The sequence below is a fragment of the Schistocerca nitens genome, chromosome 4 (genome assembly GCF_023898315.1).
Source record: "Schistocerca nitens isolate TAMUIC-IGC-003100 chromosome 4, iqSchNite1.1, whole genome shotgun sequence".
NCBI classification, from domain to species: Eukaryota; Metazoa; Arthropoda; class Insecta; order Orthoptera; family Acrididae; genus Schistocerca; species Schistocerca nitens.
Window position 1 is genome coordinate 84559334 of NC_064617.1, and position 22706 is coordinate 84582039.

At 39.6% G+C, this 22706-nt stretch overlaps 1 protein-coding gene and 1 non-coding gene across 2 annotated transcripts in view; one reads left to right on the forward strand and one right to left on the reverse strand.

Moving 5' to 3' along the window:
- LOC126252128 (UDP-glucosyltransferase 2-like) overlaps positions 1 to 8274 on the forward strand; it is a 97417-nt gene extending 89143 nt beyond the window's left edge. Inside the window, exon 7 of the mRNA XM_049952994.1 lies at positions 7998 to 8274. Within this exon, the coding sequence (XP_049808951.1) occupies positions 7998 to 8274 (277 nt within the window). The remainder of the gene's footprint in view (positions 1 to 7997) is intronic.
- Trnap-cgg (transfer RNA proline (anticodon CGG)) lies at positions 2095 to 2169 on the reverse strand. Its single transcript has one exon. It is a non-coding gene; the product is annotated as a tRNA-Pro (tRNA).
- Positions 8275 to 22706: the final 14432 nt, after the last annotated feature.

Consider the following 22706-nt stretch of genomic DNA (forward strand, 5'->3'; position numbering starts at 1 on the left):
TTACACTTTTACGCGGTTTTTGGTTAAAAACAAAACCGTTTGATGTCGTTACTTATCCTATTGTTACTAGCTTTCCAACAAGTCGTTTATTACATGTTACATCAGCAACGCAAGTTTAAAACTTCCTGACAGATTAAAACTGTGTGCCGGACCGAGACTCGAACTCGGGACCTTTGCCTTCCCGAGTTCGAGTCTCGGTCCGGCACACAGTTTTAATCTGTCAGCACACACTCGGTTGCAGAGTGAAAATCTCATTCTGAACGCAAGATTAGGTCATTCTCTCTACTTTCAGCATTGACAGTAGCTTCCTCCGTGCTTGTAAGTGTGCTTCTTTCCAAATTAAAAATTTTTTATGTTTGTCTATTTTACATTGTATCAGCAATTAGTTTGCACGCGTGTTCCTAGGTCCCATTTACTGGCTTATATACTATTTGATTTAATGAAACCTGCTTTATTTCTGTTCTTTAAGTATTTCTTCTCAGCCCTCTTTTGCACAGTCTTCAATTATATCAGCAAATTTTATGTAATCCTGTAGTAATGTATTTTCTTTCTACTACGGGTTACTTTCATTTTCTAAATTTGTTTCTAACAAGTTACTGTTTCAGTGCGTTGCTTGTTTCCTTCTTCAGCTAGTCGTTATCTAAAAGCATTAACTTCATAAAACAAATGTTGAATTTCGTCTTAAAAGAAACGTATTCATTGCTTTCACGGATTGTGTGACTTTATAGTTATTTGTAGTTTCAAAAAGCTTTATTTTTGGACAATGTGCAATGTTACTATTGTTGTCGGAACTAAATTTGTCTGAGCGATCACTACCCCTTGATTAAGCTATCGTTCTGCCATTTCTGTGGAGGGCTTCTTTTACTGCAGGCAGTATGCGGCTACTGCACGTTGTACGAGCCGTGTTATATTTAATTCAAAAAGAGGAAGACAGAGAGAGAGAGAGAGAGAGAGTGTGTGTGAGAGAGAGAGAGAGAGTGTGAGAGAGAGAGAGAGAGAGAGAGGGGGGGGGGGGAGAGGGAGAGAGAGAGAGAGCAGACAGCTGAGAAGAAAGCCTGCGGTGTGTGTGACAGCGGATAGGAAAAAGTCCGAAAATAATTGTACCCAGCTGAATAGATTTGACTTTGAGCATTCTGTGGCATTGTTCGCCGGAAATGTTACTCGCTGCGTATTAGGATAAGAATAGACGTATTGGAGATGTAGCAGAGTAAGTAGATAGCCGCGCGGAATGGCCGCGCGGTTAGAGGCGCCATGTAACGGACTGCCGGGTCCCTCCCGTTGGAGGTTCGAGTCCTCCCTCGGGCAAAGGTGTGTGTCTTGTTCTTAGCATAAGTTAGTTTAAATAGTGTTTAAGTCTAGGGACCGATGACCTCAACAGTTTGGTCCCTTAGAAATTCACACACATTTGAACATTTGAACATAAGTAGATAAAAAAATGAGCTGCCCTTTCACAGAAAATGTATTACCCACGTTGGGTCCAATCTAACTATTTCTAAATGACTGAGCTTTAAAATACACTGCAGAGTTTGTTGCGGCTTTCTCACGTCTGAGAAAGGGCTTGAAGTAATTTATTAGCTGTTGATAGAGCGTGTGACAGTTTCTGTAGCGTGCACGTCCTGCTTTCTAAATGAGCTTTCACTTCTTATTATTTACTCTTTCTCCTTACCGAACGAAGACTCCCATCTCTTTTCTTGAACGGATCAGTGTCCCTATCGTCAGACGATACAGGAAATGTTTTCTGAGCAGATCACACATCTCGCAGTAAGAAGACGTTTTATTGTACAAGTATTTACGTTCTGGAAAAAAGGAGAAGCTTTGGGCCAATCAACCACGATGAAGAGAAATGGTCAACATTCAATAGCAACTGACTGTCGGTCGTCTAAGCCGTGCACAGCCTTGTCCAAGTTCCCACACTACGTTAGACTGCCGTGGTCGGCTGTCTGCGTTTTTAAAAACTGTTACTAAGTTCTGAGGCTTTTGTAACTGTACTATCAAACGTCAAACAACTGACTAAAAGAGCACGCTACAGCCGAGAACACAAACGGAGATTGTGGAATTGTGTGATTATTAAACTTCCTGGCAGATTAAAACTGTGTGCCCGACCGAGACTCGAACTCGGGACCTTTGCCTTCCGCGGGCAAGTGCTCTACCAACTGAGCTACCGAAGCACGACTCACGCCCGGTACTCACAGCTTTACTTCTGCCAGTACCTCGTCTCCTATCTTCCAAACTTTACAGAAGCTCTCCTGCGAACCTAGCAGAACTAGCACTCCTGAAAGAAAGGATATTGCGGAGACATGGCTTAGCCACAGCCTGGGGGATGTTTCCAGAATGAGATTTTCACTCTGCAGCGGAGTGTGCGCTGATATGAAACTTCCTGGCAGATTAAAACTGTGTGCCCAACCGAGACTCGAACTCGGGACCTTTGCCTTTCGCGGGCAAGTGCTCTACCAACTGAGCTACCGAAGCACGACTCACGCCCCGTACTCACAGCTTTACTTCTGCCAGTACCTCGTCTCCTACCTTCCAAACTTTACAGAAGCTCTCCTGCGAACCTAGCAGAACTAGCACTCCTGAAAGAAAGGATATTGCGGAGACATGGCTGTGAGTACCGGGCGTGAGTCGTGCTTCGGTAGCTCAGTTGGTAGAGCACTTGCCCGCGAAAGGCAAAGGTTCCGAGTTCGAGTCTCGGTCGGGCACACAGTTTTAATCTGCCAGGAAGTTTCATATCAGCGCACACTCCGCTGCAGAGTGAAAATCTCATTCTGTGTGATTATTGTTTGTTTGCTAGATAGAAAAAATTCCTACAGGAGTAGTCTGTACATAGAAACAAACCATCAGACACATTTTTACTCACGAAATTTGAAATTTTACTTGGTGACTCGTAAACCGCGACCAACCGCAGCTCCAAGGAATGCGCCAGGCAGAAGATTCCTTGAACTCTAATGAATAGTCCTGTATAAGTGAACATAGAGCTTCGACGTATACCTTTGAGTAGTCTCTTGTCTGAAGTTTCTAGATCAAGGGTTCTCAACCTTTTAGCTACCAGGGCCACGGTGGAAGAAGACGAGTATACTTAAAACTACTAACATAACTGCCGAGAAAAAAAAAATAGGGAAAGAACGGGACGGACCAACGAGAGAATAGTATCGTGTAGAAGAAGTTTCACATTGAAAATGAAATGTTCAGTTTATCGTAACTTTACATAAACAGAGATTTATGGAATTTATTTTTTTCCAATCATGTGATAGATGCTCACTTCTTGGGCCCCACTGATATTTGCTTTGCGCCGCATGCAGCCCACAGGCCGCGTGTTGGATGATTCAAATGGCTCTGAGCACTATGGTACTTAACTTCTGAGGTCATCAGTCCCCTAGAACTTAGAACTACTTAAACCTAACTAACCTAAGTACATCACACACATCCATGCCCGAGGCTGGATTCCAACCTGCGACCGTAGCAGCAGCGTGGTTCCGGACTGAAGCGCCTAGAACCACGTGTTGGACATCCCTGATCTAGCTAAAGCAAAGAACAGCAACACACAATGGTTTATGCCGTAACAAAGTGCATTACATGGCAAACAGTCCTGCTGGGGGGACATCAGCAACTGAGCGTTATAGCAGAAGTTGAAAATACCGCTTCAGTTGTAAGGTATTCCTATTTCTCAGTGCTTAAGCCAGGACCGCTTTCGGATTATTACATGCCCATAACGTGGTGTGAGACTGAAAATAAACAAGAGAATAGAGTTAACCACGAGAAAACAAAAACCAAGTACCACGTGACGTTTTTATAAAACAGCGGTTCAGGCTCGGTGCGATAAAAAAAAGTCAATGCCAAGACAACACCAGGAAATACAAGGAACGACTACAAAGATAAAGAAGTATGGAATGAACACCAGGACACACATTTTGTGCTGCTGCGTCGAGCGCTGCGATGGACAGTATAATACACTACTGGCCATTAAAATTGCTACACCAAGAAGAAATGCAGATGATAAACGGGTATTCATTGGACAAATATATTATACTAGAACTGACATGTGACTACATTTTCACGCAATTTGGGTGCATAGATCCTGAGAAATCAGTACCCAGAACAACCACCTCTGCCAGTAATAACGGCCTTGATACGCCTGGGCATTGAGTCGAACAGAGCTTGGATGGCGTTTACAGGTACAGCTGCCCATGCAGCTTCAACACGATACCACAGTTCATCAAGAGTAGTGACTGGCGTATTGTGACGAGCCAGTTGCTCGGCCACCATTGACCAGACGTTTTCAATTGGTGGCAGACCTGGAGAATGTGCTGGCCAGGGCAGCAGTCGAACATTTTCCGTATCCAGAAAGGCCCGTACAGGACCTGCAACATGCGGTCGTGCATTATCCTGCTGAAATGTAGGGTTTCGCAGGAATCGAATGAAGGGTAGAGCCACGGGTCGTAACACATCTGAAATGTAACGTCCACTGTTCAAAGTGCCGTCAATGCAAACAAGAGGTGACCGAGACGTGTAACCAATGGAACCCCATACCATCACGCCGGGTGATACGCTTCCAATTTGGGTTCACCGCGATGACGCCAAACACGGATGCGACCATCATGACACTGTAAACAGAACCTGGATTCATCCGAAAAAAATGACGTTTTGCCATTCGTGCACCCAGGTTCGTCGTTGAGTACACCATCGTAGGCGCTCTTGTCTGTGATGCAGCGTCAAGGTAACCGCTGATAGTCCATGCTGCTGCAAACGTCGTCGAACTGTTCGTGCAGATGGTTGTTGTCTTGCAAACGTCCCCATCTGTTGACTCAGGGATCGAGACGTAGCTGCACGATGCGTTACTGCCATGGGGATAAGATGCCTGTCATCTCGACTGCTGGTGATACGAGGCCGTTGGGATCCAGTACGGCGTTCCGTATTACACTCCTGAACCCACCGATTCCATATTCTGCTAACGGTCATTGGATCTCGACCTGCGCGTGCAGCAATGTCGCGATTCGATGAATCGCAATCGCGATAGGCTACAATCCGACCTTTATCAAAGTCGGAAAACGTGATGGTACGCATTTCTCCTCCTTACACGACGCATCACAACAACGTTTCACCAGGCAACGCCGATCAACTGCTGTTTGTGTATGAGAAATCTTTGGAAACTTTCCTCATATCAGCACGTTGTAGGTGTCGCCACCGGCGCCAACCTTGTGTGAATGCTCTGAGAAGCTGATTATTTGCATATCACAGCATCTTCTTCCTGTCGGTTAAATTTCGCGTCTGTAGCACGTCATATTCGTGGTGTAGCAATGTTAATGTCCAGCAGTGTATGACGCATTGTTACCTCCAGCGAGCGCAGAGCACGGAGTAGCGTACGCGGAGAAGGAAGCAAACTGGTGAACCAGATTGGCTAACCGAGCGAGGTGGCGCAGTGGTTAGCACACCTGACTCGCATTCGGGAGGACGACGGTTCAATCCCGTCTCCGGCCATCCTGATTTAGGTTTTCCGTGATTTCCCTAAATCGTTTCAGGCAAATGCCGGGATGGTTCCTTTGAAAGGGCACGGCCGATTTCCTTCCCAATCCTTCCCTAACCCGAGCTTGCGCTCCGTCTCTAATGACCTCGTTGTCGATGGGACGTTAAACACTCACCACCACCACCACCAGATTGGCTAAAGTACTGCCATCCGTTGACGGGAAGAACATTGCGGGACCAACTAGCCCGGCCGTTCACAATTTGAATTAGTGACTTACATGCAAAAGAGAAAACCATTACGAAAAAGTTGAATGAAAAGCGTTAAGGGCGCATTATGAGTGGTAAAGGAACATACTAAATAACAGTACATAACTGTAGTACAGCTCCTAACTGGAGGCCGGGGGCTTAACGTGTCATGGAACAATTGTATGCACTTGAAAAAGCAGAAAGATTGTTTACACCGTTTTATGCGTAGAAATGGAACTTTTCACGTGGAATGAACCTGCAGACATTCACTTGGCCATTGGTGCTGCAGGAACTATGGCAAGAGCACGAAGTTTGCGCGCGGAACGTTGTCCAAACAGACGGATACCAAATCACAGAACATTTGCTGCTGTGAACCGTCGTGTCCGTGAAAAGGGCACATTAGAAGGAGATTTCCATGCTCAGGATTGATCATGGGGTGTACGCAATACTGGTTTCGAGGAACGAGTACTACAAATGTTAGACAGCAATACTTTGGATAGCGTATTCTCCGTGCTCATGTTTTAAATGCTAATTCTAGCAGAGAACTCTAAGTGATGATCTCCGTCATCCATACAAGGTGTGTAAGGTACAGGACTTCTACCCAGTGATTTTCCAATTCGGAACGACTTTGCAGTACGGTTTTTGCAGCAGAGAATGCTAACTCGCGACATCGCAAACATGGTTCTGTGGACTGATGAATCGACTTTCACCCCCGAAGGAATGTTCAAAAGTCCTAACTCACAGGTGTCATTTCGCGAAAATCCTCGAAATATGGCTGCCCACTGTTTTCAAGAACGATTTTCAGTTAATGTTTGGGCTGGAATTATCCACAGCCAAGCAGTAGGGCCTTACATTCTTCCACACCGTCTAACTGCTCGTGTTTACGTCGTGTTTCTTGAACATACGTGCCGCTTCCCAGAAGACGCATGTTCTTCCAGCATGGTGGGACACTTCCCCATTTCACAAATCGAGTGAGAGGATAGACAATACCCTGGACGCTGGACTGGATGTAATGGACGTGTTCACTGGCCTGCAAGATCACCATATCTCACAACACTTTATTTTCATCTTTGGAGCCACGTGGAGGCTCGTGTTTATCAAACTCCTATGAACGAATTGCTGTTGCTGCAGGAGACGTCCGAGATAAAACCAATGAAACGTTACCCAATGTGTACCGTTCCGTGGTTCGACGACTTAAATTATGCCATCAAGTCAATGATGCACACTTCGAGTATTTACTGGAGTAACCACAATGTACAGTGATGTTTCTTCCAGGCAAAACGAACGCGTTTTAGCGTTGTCTAACGCAATAATTATGAGTCAGAGACCCCACGTTCATATACTTAAATTGATTGCCTATATCAAACATCACAAAAATTCTGCACTTGTTTCTGAAACGCCCGATATATAGACAGATATATAAACATTGCATGTAATAGAAGATGGAGAAACAAGGCTTACATATGTATAGTTGAAGTACAAATGGATTATGAAACTTGTGTTGTGCCACGGAAAAGCAGTACCTAATTGACAAACGTGGTGGATCTAAAGTGATATGTGCCAAGTTACGTGTCAAGATCACAAACATTATACTGTATAATTCATCACATTATAATTATTCTTTTAAGGGGATTTATGTTTTGACAGAGTCCAAAATTCCCAATTCTGTGTTTTACAAGTAAAAGGCTACAAATAGTTTTTTAGATTTAATAAAATCTTAGAAATAGTTGCAGTGGATGGAGCATCAATTCAAATCTACAATTACTCATCTAGTGTGGAAAAATTGTACTGTGGCAAACTAAAGAGGCCATTAGCTTGCACTTTTATCATTTTGACATTGCTTCTCCATGGCATAATGTAAGTTTGGCAATCTGTCTATACTTAAATTGTACATATGTAAGGCTTGTTTTTTTAAACTTCTATTATATGCAACGATTTATTTTATATTTATAGCAATTTCCAGAAACACTTAAAATGGCCTGACATAAAAGCCAAAACAGGTAGTGGAGTCAGTAAAGTTCTCAGCGCCATTTGGAGCAAGCTTTCATAAATTGAGATGGATATAAATTAAAGGTATGTCAGTATGCCCCCAAATTCAATTGTGCCTTGTATTTTACTGAGGTGTCATGGATCCCCTGCGAAATATTTTGAAAATCTCTCGATTTTGCTTACAAATAACATGAAATACCTACATATAATAATAACCTATTCGTTGTCTTTGTACTTTGAAAGAACTGCATTGTGTCCATTTACGCTCAAGATGTGCTAATGGCATGATACGATGTCAACAGTTACCATGAAAACATGAAGAGGTTGTCAGCAATATACCGTGATCACCAGGCACAGTCGCTACCACAAGCCATCTGGTGGATAGAATACGTACTGCGGCACCATGGAGCTCGACATCTGCGAAGCGCTGCCATGGATCTCACTTGGTACCAGTTTCTGCTGCTAGATGTCACTGCCTTCCTGCTGGCTATCACAACAATTGCTGCTGTTATGTTACACTCACCGGCGAGCTATCTAATGTCACACATATTTAAGACAAAAAAACACAAGACTCAATGATGAACGACTTTTCATTAGCATTAAAGGACTGAAGCAACATTCATAACTGTCTTCCTTTGGCTACATCAAAAACAATGTGTTATGGCACTGTACACACAAGATGATGTGTCTTGGCATTTATCATTGTTTTTGTTCATGCGTGTTAGCTGTACGTGCCCACATATGAGGGGCACATTTAGTTACAGGTGGTCGCATGTATACTGAGACATTGCCTTCGAAATTAAAAACTGAATTTTCTATATTTCATGTGTGCGTACAAAATATAGTATATTTATTTTTATAACGTACAGTTTTGCTGAACAACAGTGAACCTAATTTCAATTTTATAACTTTCATTTGTAAACAATTAGTATGTGTTACAAAATGGGAAGCTGAAAAAGTCGATTTCATTTCCTGTTGAGACCTGACAAGCATTGCATTAGTACTGCAGGAAGTAGGCATGATCTTTGGTTGGAAAGTTAAACATGACAGATGAAAACGTAAGTGTGCTGGCTTTACCCGTAGCTGCACTTGCTTACCAATAGTTTTGTTACGATCAGTGATGGTGAGTAAGTAAGCTAGTAACTTATAAACGTCTGTGTATGTGGTGCTGTAGAGACATATGTATAAAATTTCTATGCAGAGTCAGTATGAAGTTACCAAATGAATGTGTTTGAATTATTTTACTGTATGTCCAATCTGAAAGCATGTATTGTATTTCGAATTATATTTAATAATTACTCAATACATTAAATTCGTGAAAAAGTAGAGTTCTTAGGGCTTCCTCTCGCTCAACTGGTGCTGGATGTCAGATTTTGCCATAGATAAACACATAACATCCGTTTCTTCCTTCCATATCAATGCACTGCAGTGCCTAGATTTTTCATCTATCCCCCTAAAATAACAAATTTATGATTAAAATAATCAGTTAATAAATATACCATAATGAAATGCAGCCTCTCCAAAAGCCTCCCATGTTCCACATGTAAAGGTACGATGTCTCTCTCTTTGTCGCACATGCTTCAAATGATGCTGTCATTGTGAGTTTTCAAGCACCTCAGAAGCTGTAAGAGACACTTGAAGCTCAGCATGTAAAATGCGATGGGCTTGTGATTGTTGTAATGTCTCTGTAACTCTTAAGGCTGTCTTCCATTCTTCTACATCCAAGTTCCGTTGGACATGAGAGTGCCCCGAAGTTTGCTGGATATCAGTAACTTTTGCAGATCAAGCTCTCTTAGAACAATGCGCTAAATCAGACATGTTTGCAAGGCTCATTACAATAGTTTTAAATATGTTTATCGGGCTTAACATCAAGTCTTGTTGCTGTAACTCCACAAAATCTTTCCAGCTATGCCAGGTGGTGTAGCAACTCAATATCATAAATCGCACATATAGTAACATTGGATTTCCACTGTCACGTTATAATCTATAAAGATTAATACTAAGTGTTGCTGACCACCCCACTATTGTTGTCTGCATCCTGCTCGCGTATATCATATCGGAAAATGTTAATAATACTGAAACAAAATACAACTTTTTACAGTAGTCTCTGTTCTTCCTCAGGGATCAAGCTAACTCCATATCAGATTTTATCAGAATCGCTTCACCGGTAGAGTCATGTAAACGAAACAATTAGAATCACTTTCACGTTTAATAATATTGTTATTAGTATGGAAGTATGGATTAAACGGGTTGAGAATTGAATCAGCGTTGTATTGATTACTTTCAATCATATTATGTAAAACATATCAACCAATAAAAACATTTTCACGAAAACGATAAAGTTCAGAAGTGAAAGAGTAATAGCCTTTCCAGAGAGTAAATATTTTCCATAATTCATGCGACATTCTACAAATCAATAAATGATGATGATGATGAGTCCCATACTTCTTTACAGAGCGTAGGGGAGCGACGCGGGAGAACCGCGCCGCCTTACTAGGCAAGGTCCTAGTGGAGGTGGTTTGCCATTGCCTTCCTCCGACCATAATGGGAATGAATGAATGATGATGATGAAGACGACACAATAACACCCAGTCATCTCGAGGGAGGAAAAATTCCTGATCCCGCTGGGAATCGAACCCGTGACCCCGTGCTCGGGAAGCGAGAACGCTACCGCGAGACCACGAGGGGCGGACAATATCGTGTACCAAAAACACCGTAAAGCAGCGTATCTTCTTCCTCAGGGTTCAAGCTGCCTCATACCAATTTCATGAACATTGGTTCAGTGATGTAGTCGCAAAAACGTAAGACACACGATTTCTTCCCCATTTATAATAACAATATGGAAGTGAGGATTGGTATGGATTAAGCACGTTCAGGACTGTATAAACATTGTATTATAGCTGTTACTTCTGACTGCGATTAAATTAAATTAAATGTGCCTATATCTTTATTGGCCAGGAGAACCCGGTGGAGATTTTTGGGGGCTTGGTGCAAGTCTTTATTTGACGCCACTTCGGCGTCATGATAAAATCATGATGAAAAGAACAGACACATCCAGTTGCAAGCAGAAAAATACGACGCGGCTGGGAATTGGACCTAGGCACCCATGAATGTGAAACAGCAATGCTAACTGCATGACCATGAGCTGTTTATGCAAATCTGAACACAACAAGGAATTTATAAGAGACGCATGATGCTCAGTGGCTAAAATGTGACGGGTTTGTGTCCAATATTAGTATGGAAGTATGGATCAAGCATGTAGATGATTGTATTTATTGTGTTCAATCGTATCATGTAGAACAAATCAAACAATAAAAATAATTTAACAAATTTGATGAAGTCCGAAAGACAAAGAGTAAATGCCTTTTCAAAGTGTAATTATCGTTCCATATTTCATGTTATATTCTTTAAATCAGTTAATGTGTTGTAATACTCACTTTCTAAAATAACGCATGTTCTTCCTCAGCAGTTGAACCATTTCCACGCAAATTTCTTCCATATTGTGCACAGATAGAAAATAACCTCCCTACCGACTTGCTGGGACTCCTCGTAATATCCATACATATTCTGTATATAGTTTCAGGGCTCCCCACTGTCAGTCGCCTGTTCCTTTGCACATTCTGAATTTCCTGTATAGATCTTGAGTAGTATTGGTCGTTGGGAGTTTCCTACTAAGATAACTTGCTTTGAGACATTTCTTTGCATTCTTTAATGGAGCCTGTCTTTATGTAACATTCCACAGTATCAATTCACTGTTGTAGCCCAAACTACCCTCTTTCTGTAACAACTCAACAATACATGCTTCTCACAACAGCTGACGCACACACACACAGGTGCACTAGATTTTCCGATAAAATACCGTGTAGTCCGCTTTTGAGACAATATTGCCACTTCACAAGCAGTTCAACTAGAGATGATTAACTGGTATGTGACATATACAGATTTTATGTGGGACATCCTTTATTTCACGAACATCTCAGCTGGCATCTAACAGCCATTCACTCACATCATCACACACTGTCTCCACAGGCTGGGAATACTTCAGCCTCCTGAGTTCGATCCATCCTTCACTATTACCCACCTCAGTGGATGTCTAATCAAGGTGTTGCAATATTATGTTAACGGTTCTTTGCTTGTCTTACCATGAGGATAGCATGCTTGGTAGGTAATTAATGCCTGAATTTTGATGTATGCCGCTGAACCAAATTCTTAGTTTTATAAGCTATATCAATTATTCGTAGTTTCACAGCTTTCTCTGCGCCCATGTCATTCTCATACACTGTGTATCTTGTACAGTACAAGTGTTCTAGTTTGTGATTTCACTTATACTACTCTATATCCTGTGGGTTGGTTGCTGTCAACACGTGTACGTCGTTGTTTTGACTGAAAGTTTGTGGAGCTGATGTGCCAATACACCAGTTTCTCTTTTACTATCAATAATTTTGGAAAACATGTAGGCAAGCCTCCTATTGTATATAGTGTTGATGTAGAATTCAAAACAATCGTTTCTTTATCATATTCGGCATTGGTACTTTCTGCTGTTAGTTGTCTGTGTATGAGTTGTCTTTCACGATCAGTGTGCTCTTATATGGATATACGAAATTTGCTTTGAAAGTAAATGTTGGTAGTTTTGCTAAGTGTGGGATCACTTCTTTTCATGCCAATAAAATGTGAATATCAATCTTTTCGCTCCTTTCATTATTTAGCTTCATGCGATAAATGTTATAAACTGACTGGTCATATGATATCCAGTACCTATTTGTCTGATAAGTGTCCTGCACGTAGTTTCTTGAAAGACCATTATAGTATGTTTCCTCTAACATTTTTAACAGGTAAGATGTTAATGGAATCCAGATAACTGCAGATCATTTGGTTATTCTAACAGTTTTAACGACTATGGTTTATTGGTATTTGATTCCATCATAAAATGCAGCTGGAGGTTTGCACTTAAAAACTGTTATGTAATCCTTTTGGGCCATAGTCTTGCTCTTTCATAAGTTTTCAGTTAATTTTTGGTAATTATTTAAAAGTACAAGGTGTAATTATTGTGATTTTTTGACAATATTATATAAATCGTTTTTGTGTAAAAACTGAACCATTTCAAATGAAATTCGAGTGCTACAGAACTCATTATTATATACATAAAATATATTCACAGTTGGGACTACATGCAATCACCAGCTGAATAAGGGAACGATGACAGCGAAGATTTGTAATGGACCGGCACTCGACAAATTGTTGTTGTCGTTATTCACTTACACAGATGATGGTTGTTGGCATTCACAGCTGTCAATACATTTCCTGTATTTCATAATGGGTGTAGTCGCAGCAGTGCCTGTTCCTTTGGACATACATGCATGTCTGAAGGAACATTGCATCATTTTCCTTAAAATCACAAGAACTGTAATACCTCACTCAATATTTTACACCTTCTACAATATAAAAAATAAAGACATGAAATTTGTTTCATTGATAAAAAATAATTTTCGGTGACTTTATTTGTATCAGATGGAGCCTCATAGCAAAATGTAGCTTATAGTGTTTATCATTTTGCGAAGCAGTTGTAGCTCTATGACTCCACTTGAGACTAAGTTACTACTAGAGGCATAGTGTAGGGTGTGTGACGCCATTCCTAAGCTAAGGTTCTGCCAAAAAGAAAGGGAATGTAGTGCATACAGCATATCATTCAGTTCCTAAAAGTGGCATATAGTGTAATTCAACAGCCAGTTATTTATACAATAATTAACCCATATTAATGTTATAACACTGTCTGTTATGCTTTCACAACCAAATCAGTTATGGCACATACACTATAACCATGCTTTTACGGTATTGTACAATCTGTTGCAATTTCTTATGATGCTGATCTGTGACATTGTGATGTATGAGACAGTTTGTTACCAAATAATGTGAAATGGTGACAAGTGGGGCAATTTGTTATAATTTCTTCTAATAATGGTAATTTATGGGTTAATTTGTTACAATTTAGCTGTAATAAAGTGAAGTTTTGGGCAATGTGTTACTATTTTGCTGTAAATGTGACGTGTATTGAGAAATTTGTTGGAACAAGACAGTGTATTGGGCAATATGCAACAATTTTGCTGAAAATGATGAGTTACCATTTTTTTGTAAAATGAAGACGTATGGAGGGAGAACTGTTGTGTAGTCTTCAGTGTGTGGTGCCATAAGCTAGAATTATCAGCAGAAGTTAACAAATATTTGTATCTCAATAAAAATTAATATCCTAGCATGGCGTTGCTGTAATATTTGGATGACTATGAGAAGTAGTAATTTCTTATCTATGTGGATGCATATAATTACTGTTCAGTATGCTGTTTCATCAAAGAGTCATGTAGTCTTCACTGCATGACAGCATAAGCCAATCTTGACAAATTCACTTTAGATTAGGCAATCAGTAGTGCCATGCATATTTTTCAAATGTCACAGAAGAAATATTTACATATTTTCTTAAAAAACGCAGAGCGTTTATGGTTTCTTTAAAGTTTGGTACAATAATCGAACTATGCTCACTACCAAGTGCAGCTTAACCTGCAAGTTACATCAGTAGTACTAATATGTGAGCCATGCATATTTTTATATTGTTATACGACAATTAAGTTATGGACAGTAGTGCCAAATGTGTTGTGTACTTGAAATCTTTATGTATTTTGATAAACAATTGTATCTTGGTTCAAAGAACATAGTTTTGAGGCTTGGAACTTCCCTCTTTGTGTGGCTTACACTCCTTGCCCTTGACAATGCTTTGTTTATGTTTCATTTGGTACATTAGGAAGTTATACTTGTGTATCACTGAAGTACGTATTTTAAGTGATAACACAAATTAAAGATCTCGTCAGAATAGATCATTTTTTGTATGGTTTGTTTTGGTAATGCGTGAGAAAATGTGATGTCAGTGAGTAAAAATGCTGTCACAGATACATTGAAGATAAAAGTCAATAAAAATAATATATTAGACAGTCAATAACGTTAATTATATTTTTGTTGATACATTATCACTTGGTCAGTTAATTTTTGTACTACCAGTAACATACCCACCCTTAGACATAAGATAATGTATCAACTATTACTAGATAATGTTATTTTAGCTGAACATGTCCTTTTGTTTTGCATAGTTTTGCAGGACATTTTAGATGTGGAAATAGTGCTGGGGCACTTAATTTGAGAGTTGACATTCATATTTTAGGAGTCATATGTAAGATACCGAAAAATTTTATTCTTCCAGGAGTTTCTACGTTAATTTAGCTAACAAGTATTTGATAGATGTGTGTTAGATGTGTAAATACTCCAAGTTACACCTTTCATGTAATCTTGACATACATTTTAGATGTTGAAACACTGTAAGTTTCAAGTTTTACATGTTTTGAAAGAAATTTTGGATATGAAAAGAACATACTGACTCTTGATATAAAGGTTGTGTTGTTGATGAAGCTAATGTATTTTGACTTGTTTTTCATAAGTTTTTACTTGACCATTAGGTACAAATTTTCTATTGATTTGAAACTAACTACCCCATTACTAGAGAGTAGAATGTTTCATCATAGCTCAGAATTGGATGAGAGTAAGAAATTAGCTAGCTTTCGCACCTGGTGTGTTGTGGATCGTACTTTCTTTTTCCTCCTACCTAACTGTTAGGTACAAGTTTTGCAGTTGATTTCAAACTAGCTTTCTGATTAGTGAGATACCTGACGCAAATATATGTCAGTTCAATACTGTGGTTTGTGGGATAATGTCCTTGCTTTTCTGTCTCTCTCTCTGTTCAGTACAAATTTTGCAAATGATTTTAAGCTAGTTTCCCAAGGAGCCAGAGATTTGAAACTTTCAGTATACCTCAGAAAATTGTGAAAATACAGTACTAACTCGCCTTCTTGTCTGGTGTGTGACGAAGTGTACTTTGTTTATTACTGCTCTTTTCCTGTTCCAGTTGGAAATGTTTCATGGTAAGAATAAGTGCTGGTAAGGTTCTATGTGAGCATGATTCTCTCTAACTTTTGGTTTCACAGTCTTTTCGCCAATATACATAGTAGAAAGCAATATATTGGTTGACTCAGATTAATGAGAAGCTGTAGTAAAACCTGGAATTTCCCTCATGTCTCTCCTGTAATCACATCAGAATCTTTTAAATCGATTGAAGAATTTCAGACACACACAAGATCACAAAACAGGAGATAATTCTTTAAATAAAAAACTTCATAATATATCAAGTATTTAAAATGGACTAAATGTGTATAATAATTTCTCCTGTCACCATATGAAGCAGTTGTAAGCAGTGCAGTCAGTACCTGTTATTAAGAAAAATGGCACGACAGTTCATATCACAGCCGTGAAAATTGCTTCTGATTTATGTGAATTATCCATGGAGCAATTATCTACTGCATGCACTCACGTTTTATGCTTTCAATTTTACAACTCGTAGCTGCTAAAAATTTATAAGCACACATATTGAGTGTCATCTGTATGTGGTTAAAATTTGTTTGGGACAAGGAGAAACTATTTTATACTTTTCTGTACGTTTTGAAAACGTGTTACATTAAAATAAGTTTTTTATCTACATAATTATTTGATAAAAAACACCTCCATATTAGACATGAATATCCTGTAAGTTACACCTTGTACATATGTCTGCAGACATTTAAGATGTCCAAATAATATTACAACACTTGATACAAACATTGTGTGTGTGTGTGTGTGTGTGTGTGTGTGTGTGTGTGTGTGTGTTTGAGGGTGTATGTGTGTGAGCATATTTCTTTCTCACAGATATTTTAAATGTGGAAATACTTTAAGGTACTCCGCTATTGTTAACATCATTATATATTTTTGACATGGGTGTATGATGGTGTACGTGCTGATGTATTTTTGATAAATAGTGCAGACAACTTGAATGTGAAAACGTTTGATTTGGGGCTGCATTGTGCCTTACAGCAACTGTTGTTGGTACAGCGACTGAACTATGCTTGTTGTGAAATGCTGCTTAACCCATGAGTTAGATCACTACTGCTTAAGTTACACCCATATTATCAATTTCTTCGCGTATTTTTGGTAAATAATCAAATACTATTGAACATGACACCAACTGACATAAAATTCATATCGTTTGGTTACTTTTGTAGATGGTAACAATTTATGTTATCGTATATGGCTTTGAATGTCTCATCACAGTGACATCAACCAATTTCGGATTGTGATATCATTGCTCTAGCCTTTTTTAGACAATGAGCACATGTGACTGGAGTTCAAGGACGGTCAAAGTGTTCCCGAAGCTGCCAAAACCATCTTGGCAACCTTTCCTGATGTGTAGTGTAGTCACTTTTCTCGATCGGATTCTATGAAGGCATCAGTGGCTCACATATCAAACTATCAAAGCGAAAGGTACAACGAGGACTGCATTTGTATGCCTAAAAGCGTTGGTTAGGCATGGATACTGCCTTCAAGAATTGTTTGCAAGAATGCAGACTACATGCATCTTGGCCTGCCTGTTACCTGGATTTGAAGCCTGTAGACCTTTTCTGTGGGGAAATCTGAAACTCGCTGTCTACAACGACATAATAACTACACCCGACGATATACAACGACGTATTGCTGCAGGCTGCTCGGAAATCTCCGCTGAAATGCTAGAACCTGTGCAGCAGTAGTTCTATTATCTGACTGGAAGTGTGTATTGCCGCTGATGGTGGTCATTTTTAACACAACCTGTGGTGGTCAATTGTCTCGTAACTGGTCCGAATTCACATAACTAATGTATGCACTTGGGTGTGTATGCTGCCATAGGTATTGTAAAAGTGTTGGTGTGGCAACTTTTCAAAATACAACACCTCGTAAACGACTCACAGTAGAAACCTGCAACAAACGGCTCTGAAATTCTATTTTATCCTACTTCTCGTGTATTAATGTCAGTAGTCATTGTTCCATATAAAAAGTATATGTTGGCACAAAAAACACGTTTTGTACGTATTATTACATCAGTAGTAATGTAAGGAGGGTACAAACACATTTTTTCATGTGGGTTGCATACATTTAGGGACAAACAAATATGCAGGAGCAAACATATTGTTATGCTAATTGATTTATAACCTCCTGGGGGTGAATAATGATCTCTGGAGATAATCCATCCTTCTGGGGAACCCTCCCCCTGCCCCTCCTTCTCCCTCCCCTCTTGGAAAACCCCAACTCTCCACCCTTCCCCTCACTGACATAAGCACACTGTTTATACCAAATTAATTGACTAATTAATTAAATTATTCATTTAACTAACCCATTCCCCTCCTGGGAAATCCTCCTGCCATCCCCTCCCCTCCTTCACTTCCCCCTCCCTATAAAAAATTTATGGGAAAATCGCTCAGTCTGTGCAGAGCTGTTGGTGTGGAAGGTGCAAGTATTACCCTGTCCAGCAAATACATGTCCTAATTATGTAATTCCACTTCTGCAGGTTGAAGGTGTTGTCTTGCTGGAAAATTTTCTAATATGTGCTCACCTTGACATGCAGGGATCAATCGAGCTAGTGCACAATGCCACCCCTCGTTCCCTGCTTCACCACCCCTCCGAGAATTCAACTACATTGCTGAAGGTGCAACAATATATATATATATATATATATATATATATATATATATATATATATATATATATATATTGCATATCTTTATATATATAATTCTACTGTACATGTGTATGTCACTGAACTCCTCCTAAACAACTGTTCCGATTTGAATGAATGTTTTTGTATGTGTTTGGTTGGGGCCCTGGATGGTTTAGATTCACAAATCAGCCCAGCAGATGGCGCTGCAGTTGGTATGTTATTTATCTATGCTGCAACTAAATGGCTGGATCGACTTGAATGAATTTTTGTGTATGCATTCAGTGGGGGCCTGGAAAATTTAAATTCTTAAATCAGCACGGTATCTGGCGTTGCATTTTTGTGTGCAATATTGAGGGTATTATATCCTGATTTAAGTTACATCCATAGGATTTCGTTTATTTTTCGACATTTTTATTTGAGTGTATTATATTATGTGTGTTTCCTTATTTTGATATTTTATTTTTTTTGTACAGTGTCTTTTGATATTTCAGGTGTCGCATTTTAGTGAATATTAAGTATATTATATTCACACATAAGATATGTAGATAAAACAATGACACATCTTCGAGGACGAGGAGGAAATGTTGGTCGACGGACTCGGAATTCACAATTAGTCCAGAACCGTCGTTAAATATATCGGCAGAAGGTCAATTGACGGATAGTGAAAATTTAAGAAACCAGGCTGCAATCAGACGTGCTAATGAAAGTCAAGAGCAATGCGACGAACGCCTTCGAGCTAATGCATTGAGTCAGAGACTGGCCCGTCAACGAGTCACCGACACATTCATTACACGTGAACAACAGCGTTTCCAAGTGTATCGTGCATTGACACGTGTGTCACTTCTTCGCCTTGCGTTTGAATATGAGTCGACATCGACTATTCGTCACATTCACAAATTGTAATCGGTGCTATCAACAAGCAATGCCAACACTGTCATGCACTAAAATACAAAGGTGAATTGGCCAGTTTCTACAGCGCGTCTGGAAAAGTTGTATTGCCACCATGGAATTCGCCGCCAGAACCATTGAAAACACTATTGGCTGGAGCTAAATATCAATCTAAATCGTTTTTGCGTAAAATTCGCAAATTCAATTCGTGCTTTCAAATGACATCATTTGGAGCAACGAAGATCGTTCAGAATGAGGATGGTCGCAATTTTCAATCAGCGTTTAAGATTCAGGGCCAAGTGTATCATCAAATTGGTCCTTTAATGCCGATGTCTAGTACCGATTCAACATTTCTGCAAATCTACTTCATGGGTGATGAGGAGCAGCAAATAAACGCGCGCTGCCAGTACAACAATATCGAGCAAATGGAGGAGCGAGAAATTGTGGGTATTTTAGAACCGTTTTCACAGAATCACAACCAGTTGGTCCAGTTGTTCAATACCGTTTCCAACAGACTGCAAAACGACAACTATACCATCGTCATCAATGCAGACAAAGTACCATCTGGGCAGAACGGGGTCGATATAATGCACCGACCATTAATGAAGTTGCAGTTGTTATGGTTGGCGACGCATTTGAACGTCGAAATATACGAATCCAACGCAGAAATAACACAGTGCATACGATTGAAGACAGTCATAGCTCTTACAACGCTTTGCAATATCCATTGATATTTTGGGAAGGAGAAGATGGATATCATTTAAAAATTAAATAAAGAAATCCAGCAACAAGGTCAAACAAAGTCAATTTGTTGGTTGGATCTAGAAAATCCACCCTCTTCACATGGCCAATTATAAGTGGCGTGTTCTCGCGTTGAAAAAGCGTCAAGTTTATTCATTTATACTCCTCAGGAACTGACTAATAATACTGTTCATCAACTCGCATTAAGATAAAATTAAACAAACATTATTATGACTAATTGCTTTTAGAAAATTTGTTGTTATTTCAAAATAAAGAATAATGAAATTATTATATTATTTATCTTTCGTTTCATACTTTGTTTAATATCCTAATCGCTTGAAATATCATGCAGGAGCAGGACAACGTCTATCGGGTTAGCTAGTTGTATATATATATATATATATATATATATATATATATATATATATATATATATATATATATATATATATATATATATATATATATATATATATATATATTCAATTGGTGAGAAATGCACATCATTTTCTGCTGTTTATTTAATTTTGATAGATGCAGGTCTTGTAAAATGCATTGGAAAGAAGTAATTAAGTAGGTAAATATATGGTTTTTTTATTGTGCAAGGAATACTGTCATGAAATCAACGTCAACATAACTCACCACACGTAATTACACTGTTAAAAACCTTCCAATCATGTCCTCACATCGACCACAGAGCAGAGCTGCCTGAGGCCCCAGCGCCCACGTCATTGTGTCTTAGCGTGCCTATGCACTTGCCACTTCATCATGATTACACCACACGTCTCTGCCGCCATCTGGTGCAGGACTGGAGGCCCGCATGTGCATCAACACCTCTCAAGTGGCTACTTCCTGTCGAACAATGGATTAGGTGGTGGCAACCCCTTGATATTTTATACCTATGTAACCACCACCACTATTTCTCAGGTGGCTACTTTCTGTTTGTGAGTGAATCAGTATGTACTAACACACACAGACCAAGATGTTCCCCTACCCTCCCCATCCCCATGCAGACCTCTCGCTGATAGTTGGTACTACGGAAATCTGTAGCTCACGGAACAAAGACATTCCAAAAGAACTACGTCGAGTCTGTCATGTGCCACGAGAAACCACACGAACCTTCCCCTTTGTCCTGAACAAAGTAACGGAAACGCCCAGACCTTCTGAAAACGCTGGGCTGTGGAAGTCTTGGAAATAGGTCCCCCAGTCTATCAGATTGATTGACTAACTAATTAACTTGATACCGTTTGTGCGGGACAGTTTTTCCTTTCATCCTGTTGGTGGATACTAGGACTCGTATATGTTGTGAGGAATTCTGGGATTTCCAAATCCGACGCTTCGCTATTCCAGGTTTTTTCCTTGCACCCTATTGGTGGATAGTGGTACAGGTGGGTCGTTTGGCAGGAAGTCTATTATATTGGAGGTACTCGAGAATTTAAAATTTCAACCCAGTTGCACTATGTCCTTAAACGATTTGCAGGAGAAGGGGGCTGAGGTTTGATTGGAGTGTGCTCGTAGTACCACTATTGGAAACAATAAATTAATCAATCGGGAATTTGTTGTTGCTGTTGGTTTTTAAAGGAAAGAAACGTATGATTAATGCATAGTGGAGCTCCAGGTGGAAGGAGCTTGAAACATTTTACGTAAATCACTTGTGCTACTGATTCTGTTGTATCGTTGTCGTGTTTGGATTCCATACTATGAAGGTACTGGGAAGAGAGAAATGATCACAGAATATAAACACACACTCCTAAGGCTACACGGTTCTGCACTTAAGCATATTATAATGTTAAAGCAGTGTGATTCCTGATATATTTAGTCATAGGACTAACTGATATGGGCACACATTCATAAAGAAAAATAACACAGTTGTGATATGTGTTACAAGCAAATTTAATATACGCGGCGAGAAGTGATGGCTTGATCACGTGAGCAGTAGTGACATAAAAACAGTAAAATTACGGAAATAGACCGAAAATATGCATAAATTGAGGAACAATACACAAAATGCGGGGAAATTGAGGGAGAATGAGGAAGTACTAACACGTCTGCTTGGTGCAGGAAAATTCTTGTATATGGAATGAGTATATGACAACAAGAGGAATACAAGAAAAAATAGAAATAAAAGCACTTGGACCCATTGGAACCATAATGTGATCATGAACAACGATAAGATGGCTGGAATAGGCTGTTTGATATGAATGACCTACATATATAAATTAATAAATTTGTAAATGTCAGATCACAAGCTCAGGCATGACACCAAAGTTATCGGCAACCACCTTACAGATTTTTACAATGTGTCCTTAGCTAAAGAGCATTGTACTGCTAGCTTGGGAACTGAAATATACAACTACAGAATGGATCGTGTGTTTGACTCTGTGTTATCTAACAAACAATATTTACAATGTGCTTCTCTGTACTCTTTGCCAATCACAACTATGCGATGTCAGCTAACGAATGCCTTATGCAACAGTTGCTGTATGGTTTTTAACTACATTCTGGTATATGTTTATTGAAGTAATAGGGATACATACAAGTTGACTGATGTCTTTGATGCTTTCCTGAAAAAGCGAGCCATCTGCCTCTAAAATGACATGGATTTGCGTTAAAGGATAATAGACAGTAGTTGGAGTAATCGGTTGAGGGGTGTTGTATCAAAGTATGATTTAATGATAGACTTATGATGCATTCTACAGAAAGGGAGATGTTGCGGCTGGTCATTTATCACACACTTACCAATTTTTACCTTTGTTATCTCTGGGTGTATCATTTGTATGGTGTAACC